Below are 17,872 nucleotides of genomic sequence, written 5' to 3' on the forward strand. Positions count from 1 at the left end.
ATCGAGTGAGTTAGTGTGTCACCGAGAGAGCTAGTGTGCCATCGAGTGAGCTAGTGTGTGTAGTGTGAGTTGGTACCTTGTCCGCAGTGGTGGTGGCGGGCACGAAGGCGGCGCTGGGCGTGTCCGCGAGCGACATGGCCAAGCGGCTCGCGCTCGAGAGGAGCAAGACGCAGATGTTGAAGAATTTGAATAGGTAGGAGATTTATTTACTAAGAGTATTTGGAAATATGTTATACTACCTTCCGCCCGCGACTTCGTCCTCGTCGAATAGTTACATTAGGCTAACGCTAATTAGCAGCGCGAAAGCGGAAGCGCTCTATAGGAAAAAAATCCTCCAATTTTGAATCATTCTTCATTGTTGCTCCGCTTCTGTTGGTCTTTGCGTGATGATTTATAGCATATAGCCTTCCTAAATAAATGGGCTATCTAATACTGAAAGAATTGTTCAAATCGGACCAGTGGTTCCTGAGGTTAGCGCGTTCAAACAAAAAAAGCTCCTCTCATTAATATAGATGCATAATTATTTCTATATCCTTTTAGGCATAAAAACGGGCAGCGCATTCACAGCGCTATTACTCACCATCAGATGGACCATCAGCTCAGTTGCCCGCTATGACATAAAAAATATGTGTATATTGCGCACAGGTTCGTGTCCCGCTACCGGCTGGTGGTGTCGAACCTGACGCCCAACTACACGGACGACGCGCTGCGGCGGCTGTGCCGGCGGTTCGCGAGCAAGGGCGCCGTCGTCACCGAGGCGCGCGTCATGCGCGACCTCAGGGCGCCGCTGCAGCGGGACGGCCGCCATCCGTGAGTGTGCACTGGCCCTTACTGGCTGAGCGACTTAACTGAATTTTTTTATTAAAGCGTGTTTATTAAGCTATGTATATTTGTTATAACTATATAAAACAGTTTTATTTGTTTACAGCTCCAAGGGCTACGGGTTCGTGATGTTCACGCGTCACGAGGACGCGCTCGCGTGTCTCAGGAAACTCAACAACAATCCAGATGTGTTTGATAAAAATAATGTGAGCAAATTCCTAATACCCCATCTTACTTGTATTATATATTTTTTTTTATATCATCGAGTACCAATTGATTCAATCGTAATTTCATATCTATATATAAAGTATAGGCAAATTGAAATGCACACAAAGGGTATATATATTTAAATGCAATTTTTTTCTAACTTTCACACGGTGAAAGTTTTGCTCGCTGCTTCACACGCGTTAATTCGGAGTTTATACATATAAACCTTCCTCTTGAATCACCCTATCTATTAAACTCAATCAAAATACGTTGCGTAGTTTTAAAGATTTAAGTATACATAGGGACATAGGGTCAGAAAAGGCGACCTTGGTTTATACTATGTAGTGATCTACAACAAGTAATTTAAAAGAAAATATAAATAACTCTATTAATTCATTTCAGAGACCCATTGTGTCCTTCTCAATTGAAGACAGAACAGCGTTAAACGCAAGAAAGAAGAGATTGGAGAAGTCTATAGCGAACAATCCTCTAGCCAAAAAAGACACAGAAGACGGCGCCGGCAAGGGCAAGAATAGAAAACGAAAGAGGCCAGCAATACCAGACGAGAGTTACGCCAAGAAAGCGAGGTTTGATAGAAAACCCACCGAAACTACTGGAAAATTCGTTCGAAGACCCGATAATGATCACATAGATGAATACACAGGGTTAACAGCGAAAGCAGGCGCGCCGCATAAAATGAGAAACAACCATAAATTAAGGATGCAAGCCGACGTCCATAGACAAAACGTGAAAATGGAAAAGAAGAAAAGTAAGAGATCGTGGCATTTGAAAATGGCGGCCAGAGAGCGAGTGAAGCAGCCGAAACAGCCGATTAACAAGAATAAAACGGGGAAGCGGAATAAGAAGAGAAAGTTTAATGACGATTTTATAAATGTGTAAATATATTTGTAAAATGATTTTATTTTCGTTTTATTGTTTACTAAAATATTATTTATGCTACTAAAATAGTATATCTAATGTCATCAGCAAGAAAAACTAAGTCGAAAAGTCGATATTTGTTGCATAAGTTTATTTTATAAAAGAAGAAGAGTAACACAAGTATTCTTATAATTATTATCTTTTTATGGATATGTATTATTATGTTAGGCACCTTTTTATGTCATAGTCGGCAAAAGCTAGTGCGTCGTCTCATGGTTAGCGCTCTCATCACCCATAAACATTTTCAGGGACACAAGGCCTCTGGATAGCCGACTTTAAAGATGAGATGGGATAAGGAAAGGAATAGAATGGGGCTTAGAAGGGTAAGGGAAAGGATACGGGCCTGTAGAGAGGCCGACAGTTACTACTGTAATCGGAACGCAAACGACCAGACGCATTGCTTGGAAAGCCAGAAAATATGCCGCCAATAGAGATCCGTAACACAGTGTTATGAGTGTTCCCTACAACAGATAATAAGATATAAGAAAATAATCAATCTTAAGACAGCCCTGGGGTGTTACCCGCATATTTCGCGTTTCAGTGGGATATCCTTCCATTTGTTAAACTTTAGGTGTGAAGAAGACAGATAGACGGAGTGACTGAGTAAAATATAATAAGAGTTCAAAAAAATACTCAATCCATTAAAAATGCTCTTCTAATATTTATCTATAAAGGAAAGGAGGTTAAACATATTTATAATCTATTAATATCCGATGGCTGTTTGCATACGCAAGGCATGACCAGTACATACAAGTTGATGGAAATATTTGTGTTTATAATCATATCTCGTTGTTATTTATTAAAGGAAAATTTCATGATTACTCGTAATCCAAAGATGTAGATAATAAACTAAAAACAAAATGCAGCGCACACGTCGTTGCCATCTGTTGTTTTAATGCTATTTCGCGTATTCGAGAAAATATGGCAAATTTTCGTTTTATACGAAAAACTATTCTACACCGGATAACATATAGCTAAAAATTAAATTCAATTGATTTTTATTATATCGTGTTTTCTTTATTCCGAGCATACGTTCCGGCAGGGTTGACCCACGCCGTTTAATTAATTGAATTGTGCACTGAAGAAAGCGTTGAACATAAAACGCAATATAACTTCAAAAATATTTTATTATAAAAAAAACTATGTCTAAATATCTAAATCTGAGCTACACTTATAAGGACATAAAACATCCATATCAAGACATTTTTGATATACTGTTTCAATGTAATTTATCCTAAAAAAATTAATTTATCAATGTTTACTGCATTCATTCACCCTGTAGCTATCCTAGCCATGTGGTAATTTATTTAATTTTACTAAATTATTTTCTAATATTAGTGTTAAATTTCACTGTAAATATAAAGTGCTCAATGTATATAATAATTTTCAAAAATTTCTATATTAACCTTAAATTCTACCAATCAGTCGATACATTTACCCGCTGTATAATCACCACTTATCGCGATACAACTTACAAATATAAAATATACTATGAGTGCAATAGATAATAAAATGAACTTAAATGAAACGTACAAATTCGGTTGCAATTAAATATAAGGTATCTTTCCTTAGATGCTTACTGTGTACACAATTTTTTTATTCAAAAATACAACTTCTAAAAGGTAATGTTATGAACTTCTTATCTTTTATCTGTAACATTTAATTCATTTTACAATTATTTAGATTAATGGTTGTAATACTCGCAATGCATGCATGATTCACGTTGTAATTTGAACGTAAACTACCTTAAGTTTGGGTTCATATTTCATCAACAAAATTAACCTATATCCATTAATATTTATTGCTAAAAGGACAACAATAAGAAAATACATGTGAATTGCATATGTAAAGTGAAACTCCATATTAATAACTCTTGTCTGGAATTATTATACTTCAGTGTTGTTAATAATTTTATAATTCTCGTTATGTGTTTGTGGTGTCGTATGTGACCGTGTGTGTGCGTGTGTGTGTGAAGTTGATAATTCTAAATATATCATAACACATAGCTTATAATATTAGATTTAACACACCATTTTCTATGCGTAATACTTATTAAGTTTAGTGTGTTAGTCCATTGTGAGAGTGTGTTCATGTGTATACAATGATGTTGGCCTTGTGTTACATGTCAGTTATTGAGGTGCAAGTGCAAGTGTGTCTGGGTGTGTGTGTATAAGTGATAAGAGGATGGGAAGTGCGAGTGTGTGTGTGTTTGTTTGTGTGTAGTACCAGTGTCTAAATCAGTGTCAGGATAGTGCCTTTATATGTATACTATGTGTGTATGTCTGTCGATGTCTATGAGCATGCGCGGGTTCACACGGCGGCCCGCTGGTGGCGCAGCTGCTGCGCGCAGGCGCGCGGCAGGTGCGCGGCGAGGTGCGCCCGCACCAGCGACACGTACTCCTCGCGGTGCTTCGCGAAGTGCTGCACGTGCGGCGAGCGCTCCCAGCAGTGCCACGTGCACTGCGGATATCAATAATTTCGATTACTAGCTGTACCATGCACTGTCTTAAGTAACAAGGTTTGTATCAAAATTTATCCAAATTGCTTTATTAAATCGAATCGATATATTAAACAAATTTAGATAGCAGCAAGATATAATATAAGAAAATTCGTATTCAGTTCAGATTCAATAACTTCATTTCGATCGATAAATGAAAGTCACTTTTAATAAAATCATAGTATCCCAAGTGTACATGCGCCCCCCCCTCACTCACGCTGATGCCCATCTTGCGCCAGGCGTCGTGCACGGCGCGGTTGCTGCGCGCGGCGCCGACCGGGTCGGAGGCGGAGAGCAGGAAGAGCGCGGGCGCGCGGCACAGGTTCGTGTGGAACAGCTGCGACGAGCGGATGTAGTGCGCCGTCGCCGCCGCGTGGAACGTGCGCAGGTGGTACCTGTTGTTATTGAACGGACATTTTTCATTGTGTTTCTGCGACGAATAGTTTTTAATTAAACCTCTGTTTTTTATTTCGTTCTAAAATTTGTATCTAATTTAGAATTGAATTTTCGAATCCACTACTAAGACGCGTGTAAAACGCGCGTGACGTAAAAAATGTGTAAGTAAAACAATGATATAGTAATATTTGGTAATAATACGATTCCCTGGTAACTAGAGAACCGGCGTAAAGTAATAAACGTTTGTCATAGGTGAACCTATGCCTAGGCTAAGTTTTATCGTTTAGGAACTGAGATAACATTTTATGTGGCTCTCAGAATATGTATAGGGTCAACAAGGTTTCTAAGAGAATAATTTTTTACACGCTTTTTATTAGCTTCACCTGTATGTTTGTTTGTAAACGACTTCTTTGGGCACGATTTTGACCCACTTTAAACGGCCAGATTTCGTTCAAACTTTGTAGATTTATTGAGGACCGATGACAATACACTAATTTGATAAAATTATTTCATTTTTCAATTTGCAAAATATGATAAAAGCGTTTTTTTTAGTTTTTTTAAACTATTATAATATATTATTTAATGATTCGAATCGACGAACTCGTTATCGTGAAAATATGACATCAATGACCCACTAAGAATGGAAATGTTTTGGTTCTTATCATAATAGATATCATATAAATTGATATACACTATGTGCATTATTACACAATAAGCAACGATATAATCCGATAATTATATTAGTTCATATCGGAGAGATTATTTGATTACTCTCTCAATATATCTGTAATATCTTCGGGGTATCAGCTGACATTAGAGGTCAATTGTACATATGTCAGGGAAAATTTTGATTAATTTAAATTTACATATGAATAAAACGTATCCAATACTGAATCTTTCAGATATGACATACCTTTTATGTTATATTTACTATTTAACTGCTTCAAAATTATTGTATATCTGTAATTTGCGAAATCTATCGAAACTAATGTTATAAAGAGGAAATTAAAGTATTATTGTAATAGATATAACATGTTTTTTTTTCAATTACTCTATGAAACCACGGGGAAGATAAGGAAAAATGGGCCAATTTTCAAGACACTCACTCCATGTAGGCCTTAAGGGTCTTCTGCATGATCTTGTTCTTGGGGAAGACGGCGGCCGGAACGCCGATGGTTATCTCGGTGATGTCGGCCGCCGAGTCCCATATCTGCGCCGCGACGCGGTCTAGGATCGGCTGGTAACTGAAACATTATGATACAATTGAATACAATAAGGTTATATGTTCAGTTTTACTATCGAAACTTTTATCTAATATATAAAATTCTCGTGTCACAGTTTTCGTTGCCATACTGCTCCGAAACGGCTTGACCGATTTTGATGAAAATCTTTGTGCTTATCCGGTATCTATGAGAATCGGCCAACATCTATTTTTCATACCTCTAAATGATAAGAGTAAGGCAGAACAGCGTTTGCCGGGTGCAGCTAGTTACTATATAATATATTTAAATATAGTGTTCAAATATGTATGAAAATCCTAATTGCTATATGTTGTGAGTTGCATTTTATTATGTGAGCGTGTGCGAGTATATGTGTGTGTGTGCATGTTTGCATAATGTGCGTGCGTGCGTGCGCATGCGCCACTCACAGCTGCTGGTCGCGCATGACGTGCACGCAGAGCTCGCCCCACAGGTAGCCGCCCACCGAGAAGCCGTGCACCACCAGCGGCTGCTCGTTGTCGTTCGCCGACATGAAGCGTAACAGGTCGCCGGCCACTAGCTGCGGGGGAACATATATACCTTAATACAGGTAAATCATCATCATCATCATCATCAGCCCATATGTATTCCCACTGCTGGGACTCAGGCCTCCTATGAGGGTTCAGGCCATAATCCACCACGCTGGCCAAGTGCGGGTTGGCAGATGTCACATGTCGTCGAACTTTTGATTCTCGGACATGCCGGTTTCCTCACGATGTTTTCCTTCACCGTTTCAAGAAGTGGTGATGTTATCTACATGCGCGAACATTTGTAAAAATGTATGTATGTATTTAGAAATTAAAAACTTTTTAACGGATTTTAAACACGATTTATTCATTATATTATTAGTTTTTAATTTCTAAATGTATAATACTCGCGTAAAATCAAACACAAGAAAATACTATGTATGTATGTATGAATGTTACACTTTTTAAGCAAAATCATATTATATATGTAGATCAGCCGTTGCCTAACAATGATGCCAAAGGACTATCCTGTGGTTCTTAAGCGACAACATTCCAAGTTATGGCAGCCTCACCTGCGATCCCTTCAAGGGCCACATGAGCTGCCAGGGCGTACACGACACGGAGACCACGTCGAAGCCCTGCTCCAGGTACAGGTTCGCGTACTTCATCACGTGCTTCTGCCGCGCCAGCAGCCAGTTGATCATTATACACCTCGGCCGGTTTAGCTGTTTGTCCAGTCTGAATATAATATTGTGAAAAACATTGCTTTTTAATATATATGCGGGTGCGCATCTTATTTGTTTTCCATGTATTTTAATGTAAGCTATGGTGCTTGTGTGTAGTGTAGTAGTAAGTGTAAATTATCTGATACTTTTCATCCGACGTTCCAAAAAGAATGCTTTTTCCCCAATTTCAAATCGTTCTCATTTAATAAGCTTGTATTTTTTAATTGTTTTCATTTTCTACTATTTACTCTCTCCTCTACCTCTACCTCTCCCTCTACCTTTTTGAGATATTATAAAGGCGTATAACGTTAATTAGATCGCATTGATATTCATAAAATAAATCTAAAAAAACAAATGTAAACACGACAATGTAATTAAATAATGAATACAATTAATACCCATCTACGACTCGACATAAGAATGAAATCAGAGAAAAAATTATGAACAAAAAAAATCAGATCACACGTGCTTTACGTGATTTGCACGATCCTTCAATAACGTTGTTTAATGTTTCTTGGACTTTGAACTCTATCCATTGCATCAATACCAACGCACATGTGAGTTATTGTATGCTGATAGACTGGTGGTCATTCTCACCATATAATATTTGTTTGATTTCCTTCAACTTGACCCCTTTGACTTGAACCCTAGAGGTCACGTGAAGTTTAACTGTGTTTGTCTTAATGTACGTATTTCATCACAGATAAGGATAAAATAAAATATTACTATATTTTTATTTTAAGATATACGATCTTTATGACCTTATTATTCTAAGACTTCGGCGAAAGCATTTTTCATATTTTTTTTTACATAAATTAACTGTTTACTGAACTTTGCATTCAACTTTATATGAATTAAACCTCGGTTTTATACATATTTCCTTCGTCCATTTGTCCCAAAAAAAATTATATGTTTACAATACAAACACTATCCTGTGATGAAAGACGTTCAAAGTGAGTCAAAATTGAATCAAAGGTGAAGCTAATATAATTACTTTTAACAAAAACCTAAACCGCCTTCAAATGGTCTGAATTAGACTAAATTTATGCAATAATTTATGCATTAGGGCAACATAGCTGGCACCAGCTTGTAAATTTCCCAATAAAAAATGAATCATAAAAATCAGTCCACTCAGTAAAAGTTTTTGAAGTAACAAACATAAAAAATACAGTCGATTGATAACCTCCTCCTTATTGCAGTCGTTTGAAAATAGTATTATAAATAAATGCTAGCTTCTCATCGATTTCAATATCTGAACTAACTCATCATACGAAACCTATTTAATTCTAATTGATATGAATAAACATACAGATTAGTTAAACTAGGCGTGCGGTTGTACAGCACTGACCCGTGTCGTAACAAACGCAAGTAGGACAGACGACTATTAAGTATTGATTTTATTGTCTTATTGTATTTACGGAAGCATCACCGTGGCTAATACCAACTTTTTAAAATACAAACTACGCAGTAACTCTTAAGTAAATATTACATTAAGTTAAAATCCAAATATATCTGCTAAACATTAAAGTAAATTTAATTGCGACTTTTTTGATTTGCCGGATCTATTGAATCATAAATTAAACTTTATAATCACCAACTATTGCCGCGCGGTCAAAATAATTTTTCATTCTTTTTTTCATTCAAACTTTCATCCCCTATTTTATTCTCTTGGGGGTGATGATTCATCAAAATGCTCTCAAAGCGTGATACATCAAATTTCAGACCGATCGATGTAGTAGTTCGAGCTGTGCGTTGATAGACCAGTCAGTCAGTCATCTTTGCGTATTTTGTTGGGAGTATCTCTCGAATTATATGGTCATTCTAATCCACCCTTTTTTTATAAACCTCAGTTCACATGTTTCAATATTAATATCTGAACTAATTATATGAAGAGAAATTTGTTAACTTTAAAAGAGGTTCTCAATTTAACTGTTTATTTTAGAGCTGGTCCCATTAAAATTTGGTTTAGTTCAGACAATTTGAAGGTCCAAAGTTTTAATCCTGAGGAAGTTATTCCAACCTATGGCATCAAACACTCACTTCATCGTCTGAGGGTCCGTGTGGAGCTTGACCTTGTCGTTGCTGATGTACTGTATGTTCTTGGTGACGTCCTGCGTGTGCGCACCGCGATCGCTCCACGCCATGGCGACCGGCGCACAGGAGAGCAAAGGACGCAAACGGAACTGAAATACGTTTGATTCATTGCAATTTAATGTTTGTAAGGCTACTTTTAAAATTTAGCTTTTATCAATATTTAATAAGAATAAGTAGAATCAAATGAAAAAAGAATAAATGCAAACAGAAAAAAACAGGTTCTTTTGGATTGGCGTTCAACGACAAAATAAGTAAATAGAAGATCTAACTTCCGTTGTGATATTTCACATTTTTTGACAAATAGAGGTTCCACCCCTTTTTTAATCATTCCATGAGCCTCTTTTCATCGGTTACGAGGTGGTTATTGAATACCATAATTTAAAATTTAAATGGTATAAAATTTAATTCGTTATTAAATTTAATTTTAAACAGTCACATAGCATATAGCAAAAAAAAAATTATTAAAACGTGGACTTCTAAAATTATCCTGCGAAAATCTATTTAACAAAAAATAAATCAGCTGATATTATATAACAAAAAAAACAGTTACACGTATCTTTCGAATTGGCTTTTTGCGCTTGACAAAGACCTTGTCTCTACGCTGGCCTTGGTCAATGACATGGGTTCCGAGAGATATTTGGAGCAATTTGAAACGAACGGATACACCGGCAAGTATAAATTGTACGTTCATCATCGCTAGCAACTGCAGAGGCTACATCATTTAAATTCGTTTAGCTTATACATTATTTTACTCAAAGAAAAAGAATAATTAATCCAAGATATGATCCTATCTAAAGTAGACACTTTTGGAGGATTTTTTTTTTTTTTATGTATAACCTTCGTAAGACTAACATTTTAATATTTTTATTTGCTATTAACAACCATATTAAGCTACGTGCCGACGGTGGAATCTAAGTATGATAAAATCCCATCAATGTCCAGCTATTTCAGATATCAACCGTAACAGAGATGGTGAAAAATCTGAACACTTTCTCACATCTTTTGCACAGTACCTATGGCTGTATAACGTTTACATGGGAAAAGTATAAACACTAATGTGCATCAAAGTCCTCATTGACATTGCTATTCATAGTTATGGATTGATCGACAATTGGTCTAACGAATTGAACTGCATACGTCTGTCTGAGTGCTTGGTCTACATCCCGTTTCCACTCTGACAAACGATGAGATAAACTTAAGTGTGGCTAATTTTGATAAAGCTTTTATATGAGTAATGTCGAAATACAACTAAGCGAAAGCAATAAGAACTATTTACATTAAATATTCTATTATAATTAGAACAAAGTAAATACTTACTTCTTTTAATACTTAATTGGATTCTTATCAAATCAGACTTAGTTTGGGAACATACGCGCAACTGAATGAAAGTAATAAATATACTTCTGTTTGAAATTGCTGAAGCCTACGAAACTATTATCAGGAACAAGCCTAGCCCTCATAATATACTGAACATAATATGTCAATTCCAAACAATAGCGAAAAAACACATGCATACAAACTCTCATGTTAATTTAACTAGAAATAACTTGAATGCCTCTAGATTTGGCATGGCGATAAAATATTTGCATACATCACTGTATCATTCGATATTGCGTCTTAACTGCATAGCTGCATCTGCACATTGCAGTTGCCAATTGACACTACACACGTATATGTTACGCACACATACGCGCTCTATTTACGTGTACCTCCCGTGTCGGTGTGGGCGTAGGTTACTTTGTTGCGTTTTAATAAGTAGTGTTATAATCATCATTTAATATCGTCTAGTCTTTAATAAGTAGAGATATAATTATCATTTGATTATAGATCTGGTCAATACAGGATATGAAATATTTTATGAGATGATCTAGAGTCTAGACTGTCATAGCTCTGGTATCTCTAGTATAGTTTTATTATAGCAGAATGCGTATCGCGAATACTGGGGATGGTGTTCTATGTAAAACATTTGAGATACAATATTGTATACAATATGTTTTCTTTGCTTTATTCAAATCCCTACGAAACTTTGCAAGATCTATGAATAAGCTTATCCATACATTCTTTAATAATAATATTTAAAAATACCTACATATACATCTTTATCGAATTTCAAGTGGACACGTCCCATACGACCTGCTGCCACTGATAAAACGAGACCACATCCAGATAACGAATCTCGTTAAATTCTCGTCTTGACCTTTTCCCACTACAAACAATGTCATAATCATTCCTATTCTATTCCTGTGTTAACCCAGCTTTGCTATAAGCTATAAACGGGATCGGGTAGGAAATTTTAAGATCTTCCCCTACACAATAATAACAATAGATAATAACGACATCCCACCGTCCCTAGCATTTTAATTTTGTTGTTTACAAGACATAGTTAAATGTAATTACAATGCTAATAATTACATTTAACTATTATTACTTATCATTCTCTCAGTATGAAGAATGTTAAATAACACGTCTCAATTTCATAAACTTATGAATCTACACTATTATACCTGAAATGCTAAGCAATAAAGAACAGAAAGTCAGAACTAGACGAAATTTGTAAAGCATATGACGTACCCAAGTTATTTTGTGTTATTAATTAGGACTAGCGGTCCGCCCCGGCTTCGCCCGTGGAACATATATAGCTGATAGTCTTCCTCAATAAATGGGCTATCTAACACTGAAAGAATTTTTGAAATCAGACCAGTAGTTCCTGAGATTAGTGCGTTCAAACAAAAAAAACAAACAAACTCGTCAGATTTATAATATTAGTATAGATTTACCGACGTTTAATAATACAATGAAGCTACTTCATACTGCTACTATAGATAAATACACCCATACATACATGCACAATGCACATCCTACTAATATTATAAACGCGAAAGTTATAAATATGGATGAATGTTTGTTACTGTTTCACGCGAAAACAGCTAATCGTATATGTATGACATTTGGTACAGAGATAGATTATAGTCTCGATTAGCACATAGGCTACTTTTTACCTGGGCACCACGCGAGTGACGCCGCGGGTAACAGCTGGTACAACATGTTTATGAATAATCTATTCGCCCTTCGCAATTAACGGACACCGGAGATAAAAATGCACAATTTGATAAGATAACACCCAGACACAACACAAATTAGATATATTTGGGTGATAAACTGGCACGAGCACGAAACTCATGAATGAACGTGCGTTTATTGATATAATTTTTAGATTATGTGCCTTGAAAAATTCCTGAATGTAATAATGAATATTGTTTCGCGCAGCGGCTTCGTTCGTGATAAAACTGTTAAGTTGTGTACATAAGAACAATAATTATGAGTAAAATTTCATGACTTTCTTGAATATGTTTAATATGGAAGATACGTCGTAATTGAGTGTTCATAAATTTGTCTTATTTATAAGCTGTAATCATAATTTAAAAGCGTATGTTTTTAATTACAAGTCTTTATTATTATCATCAAATATTCCCACGGTAACATTAGGAATTAAAGGAATAATGTGAAAAGTGTGTGGTATCATGTGTGTTTGTTATATATGTTACAGTTAAAACGGGTTTTCACTAGTTTGAACTAGTTGCAACACCCCGTACCATACAACAAAGCCGCTATTATTTTCATGCAACATTAATTAATTCTAGGTCAGGAACGTGACCGGTTGCGGAGTGCATGCGTTTGTTTCTAATAGTGACTTATCAACCGCGTTTGAAGGTCATATGAGTGTACACAGCACTCACACAGCCACCTACAGACTTTGTAGTGCATTTCCTAGGTATATACAGAAGTTTGACGCAAATAGAAACGATAAACGGACGTGGCGGCCCTTTGCGGGATATTTTCAGTTTCATGTATTACTAACTGCGCCCCGCGGTTTCACACGCGTACCTCTGTATCCCGTAGGAATATCGCAATAAAAAGCCTGCCTATATGTTATTCCAGTTGTTCAGTTATCTACGTACCACAAATTTCATTGCAATCGGTTCAGTGGTTGTTGCGTGAAAGAGTAACAAACATATGCATACACATATATCCATCCTCACAAACTTTCGCATTTGTAATATTAGTAGGAAGTGGGATATTTAATGTGTAATATGGCAAAAATACCCTTAAATCATGGTTCTAATGTTTATTATCATTTAGGTTCTATGTTACTAAGCTACCTATCAAACTCTGTTGTCATATGCAACCCGTGTTTATTACCGGCAATAGGAATAGTAGAATATAATGCCACACTGCTAGTTTTTTAACAAATAATCTAAACCGCTTTCATATGGGCAGAACTATATCAAATTGAAATGGAACCATACGGAAAAATACAAGAAGAATCATCAAAATTGGTTCACTCAGTCGAAAGTTATGAGGTAACAATGACAAAAAGAAAAATACTGTCAAATGATAACCTCCGCTTTTTTGTGGTCGGTTGATAAAAACATGGAACGCCGGATTATAATCATATATTCCTTGTACTTATACAATTATTTTCAATGTATTCTTAAGATCATTTGAAATGTGGTTAGCCTATGACATTGTAGTCGGGAGGCCACTCTTGCATAGTTTTTACATCTTTCTTTGAAGTTGGTAGATAGTAACGTGATTCTCTAGGGCACGATATAATTCCAAGAACCAGTAACGGAATACATAATAGCAGACAATTAAAATAATACACACAACTTAACACTTATGTGTTTACATTATTATCTACTAGCTTTTGCCTGCGGCTTCGCACGCGTTAATTCGAAGTAGTTTAATAGATTTTATTATACACATAAACCTTCCTCTTGAATCACTCTATCCATTAAAAAAACCCATCAAAATCCGTTGCGTGGTTTTAAAGATTTAGGGACATAGGGACAGAGAAAGCGACTTTGTTTACTATGTAGTGATAATATAAATCTATATAGTGTAGATAAAAATGAAATCGATAGATATATGTAATGTATGTAATAGTGGAAAAAGTGTTTAGATAAAAGCATTGTTTGCAAGCAAATGTTTTTTTAACACGTTTTTTTCACACCATACTTCCATCTTTAGAGGAAGTTTTAAATATAGTGCGAATAAGTGCCGGAATAATTGGCCACCTCCGTAACGAAACTCTAAGACCTTATTAAATTTTAAATCTTAATTACTGAATTTCATAACCAGTCTTAGTCGCATAGTATATATAGTATTTCCTTTTTTCAACTAATAATATTATAATAATTTATTTCTGAATATTTCTTCCTTACAAATATATATAATATTTAGTATAAATATCAATTTGCATTTAAAATGTCTATAAGTATGTATGTATGTTTATATGTATGCATGTATGTTTATCCTTCTGGCTGGCACTCCAACAAGGGGCTACTGAAAATCAGCGCTGCGCATTACACGTATAGTACGAGATCCCGCTGCAGAATTGGTGTGCTCATCGACTATTTGTTTAAAACCAAATTTTTATGTTTATTTATAATTAAGAAAATATATATTTACTCTGTTGCCTATCAAAATTTGGCCGCCATTAATTTTAATCAAATTATTTTCAATTGGTAAAAAATTTCGTTTATTTATTTTTTAAATAAAATAACGTCTACATCACGGTAATTAATATGAAGATTATAAAAAAATCACGGTTGCCGTTGCGCACCTGGCCGCACCTCTTTGCAGCCAGGTGTAAACAGGTATGATTTCGATAAATTTATACGTTTATAATCTATATTTATTAATTATATGTCAAATTGAAGTATTTTTTTTTTATTTTTTTTTTTTTGTATTTGTTACCTCAGAACTTTCGATTGGGTAAACCAATTCTGATGATTCATGTTTTGACAGCTTGTGCCTGCTGTGAGGTTTTATTTTAATTTGGTGTGGTGTAGTTCTGATAATCTGAAGGTATTTTAAAAAAAGAATTGGTCAAGTATACCTACTACACAGAATATTCTAATGGAACGAAAATATTAGTAAATACATAATTAAGCAAAAAAAAAAAAGAAAACCTAATGGCTACTTTAAATCGGGGGATTATTTTAAAACGAAAATAGGACACACTATCTCTTGTGCCTAGGTGCACATATCTTAACCAATATTTGGAGAGGAAAGAGTCTGTAATGTTTTCACACAAGAACTAAAGGAGAAATTCCAAAAAAATTTTCGACATTAGAAAGCTGCATTTTGGCTGAGTGACATATCAATAAATATAGTCAATAAATAAAAACTAGGTTTACTTACATTTCCATTATATTTCATCCCCATCCTTCCCCCACTCACAGCAATAGTGACAGCTGTCTTGAAAAGACCCATTGTTACCTGAAACAAAAATTACGAGGAGATTACCAGAATGTCCTCCATCAGAAGTATTTATTTTACACTGGAGTGTGAGAAAAAGACAGAGCTATATAGGTTTTCAGCAACACCTCTTTCACACTCAGGAATTACTCCTGCTATAAGACTTTATTATGGGTCAACTTCACATAATAATAGAAAGAAAAATTACTACAGTTAACTTAAATCTGCTGCCTCTTTCTTACAGTGACATAATAGAGGGATACTGGGTTAGATTAAGAGAGATAACCAAGTTGTTTTAACTTAAAGAAAATCAATTAGAGAGACAGATTAATAATCCATCTCCATATCTTACAAGGGGAAACTTCACTTTACGCTTAATTTAAGCCATAAAACTCACACTTTTGAAAGCATAAAATGTCTCCTCCTTATGTGAGTTATAAATGTGAAAGAGAACAGTCTAATGGTATCTTCTACACTTAAACCACTGAATAGATTTGGATGAAATTTGGTAGAAAGAGTTGTGACACCAGGAAAGACAGAAGATAGTTTTTATCCTGGTAACTCTACAGGCATGGGAACTACACCTGACTACCCTAGGGCTGTCTATATATTTCTCTACTGATAGACAAATTTGAAACAATACATCAAGACACTTATAACAATTCATAAGTTAAATTATGATAGGGTACATAGTTATGATTTGTGAGAATGTCTCATAGTCTATTTAAAAAGTATAGAATTATAAGTTAGTCAGTTCACATCTCTATATTATTATCTATCACTGATAAAATTTCTGCATGATGAAAAATCAACCAAAACTAGCATTTAATAATGTTGTTCCTGTTTGTTTCAATAATGTAATACTTCCTTTAAAAATAAATTATTTTCACATCAAGATACCATTAGAAACACATTAGAAACATCATAATTTTATAAAATATGTACAACAGTTGTTGACCACTCGGGATCAGCAATAAAGTGAGGGCATATTCAGATTTATAGAGTATATGATATGTCATTGAACAAAGTAAAACACATTTGAACTGAATCATCCATTCCATTGTTAACTATATCTGTATGTTTAACTGTAACTATATAATTTTCCTTGGTTTTATTTCCGAGTTTGTTTATCTATCCTATCACAACCAAGTTACCCATTTGAATAACTTTATGAGATAACAGGAAGTTAAAAGGCTTGGAAGACTTATTTTATATTTCGAGTATATACATCTTAATCTATTTCTTCATGTATATATACTCATTTTATTCATAAAAAATTATTTCTTAAAAAACAAATTTTTCATAATTGTTAAGTTAATTAAATAGGTCATTAAATTATTAGTCAACAATAAACTAGGTCAATTTGATTCAAGTACTCACGGTATTAAAATTTTTAGATTAAAAGAAGAAAAAACGTAGCTGATAGCGTTTTTCTTCGAATTATAGCGTTGTTGAAAATCTGTGCCGATATTCAAAGCCCTATATATACACAATAGGCATGCCTATAAATAACTACTAGCAACTATGTAACACTGTCAATTAAATAATATAAATTGTTAATTACTTTCGAAGTCAAGGTAAAATCATAAAAAAACGTGCATATGGAAACCTGCATTATGCACGTGTAAATGCATGCAATGCATTTCGTATTTACCGAGTATTCGTAAAAGATATTTATTGATTATTACATAAATACACTGCTAATAAATCATAAATATTTCGAGTAAAAAATTAACATTTAACTTGTGTGGAATAACGCTACATATCAATGTCGCAAGATAATTTTTTTAAGAATTAAAATTCGGAAGATGCATTAGAAATAATATTTATTATAGTGAACCTTCCGCAGAAGCAGTTCATTGATTTAACAAATAGTATCATTAGATAGAAAAAATAATATTATTTACTTACCGAATACGTGTAAATTTCCACTTCTTAAATGCAATTATATAGAAAGCTGGAATCCTAGTTCGAAAAAATAGTCACACTTCTATGCATGCATTTTTATGAATACAAAAAGGCCGAGAAGTTTGAAATAATTCGAAAAATAAAACAAAGGTTGTAGATTAATTAATGTATAAGAAAACTTTAATTTTTAATAATATTTCCAATTTATTTTTACTTATTATAATAAGATAGTTTGCGATACGTTTGAAACATAAATTTGAAACACAGATATAATCGAAACTTTGAGTCGAGCTC

General features: G+C 34.7%; 2 protein-coding genes across 2 annotated transcripts in view; one reads left to right on the top strand and one right to left on the bottom strand.

Annotated features, from left to right (window-relative positions):
- LOC119837374 (RNA-binding protein 28-like) overlaps nucleotides 1-1,947 on the top strand; it is a 6,200-nt gene extending 4,253 nt beyond the window's left edge. Inside the window, exons 8-11 of the mRNA XM_038362941.1 lie at nucleotides 88-193; nucleotides 646-810; nucleotides 929-1,028; nucleotides 1,432-1,947. Coding sequence (XP_038218869.1) covers nucleotides 88-193; nucleotides 646-810; nucleotides 929-1,028; nucleotides 1,432-1,929 — 869 coding nt within the window. The 3' untranslated portion in view covers nucleotides 1,930-1,947. The remainder of the gene's footprint in view (nucleotides 1-87; nucleotides 194-645; nucleotides 811-928; nucleotides 1,029-1,431) is intronic.
- Nucleotides 1,948-3,077: 1,130 nt separating this feature from the next.
- LOC119837376 lies at nucleotides 3,078-17,864 on the bottom strand. The gene is made up of 8 exons (XM_038362943.1): nucleotides 17,582-17,864; nucleotides 15,614-15,691; nucleotides 9,353-9,495; nucleotides 7,160-7,325; nucleotides 6,510-6,640; nucleotides 5,968-6,105; nucleotides 4,683-4,860; nucleotides 3,078-4,428 (listed from the first exon to the last, which is right to left on the bottom strand). The coding sequence occupies exons 2-8, from the start codon at nucleotides 15,683-15,685 to the stop codon at nucleotides 4,279-4,281; spliced, it is 978 nt and encodes a 325-aa protein (XP_038218871.1). The 5' UTR covers nucleotides 15,686-15,691; nucleotides 17,582-17,864; the 3' UTR covers nucleotides 3,078-4,278.
- Between the last annotated feature and the right edge of the window lie 8 nt (nucleotides 17,865-17,872).

This window comes from Zerene cesonia, chromosome 27 (assembly GCF_012273895.1).
Source record: "Zerene cesonia ecotype Mississippi chromosome 27, Zerene_cesonia_1.1, whole genome shotgun sequence".
Classification (NCBI taxonomy): Eukaryota; Metazoa; Arthropoda; class Insecta; order Lepidoptera; family Pieridae; genus Zerene; species Zerene cesonia.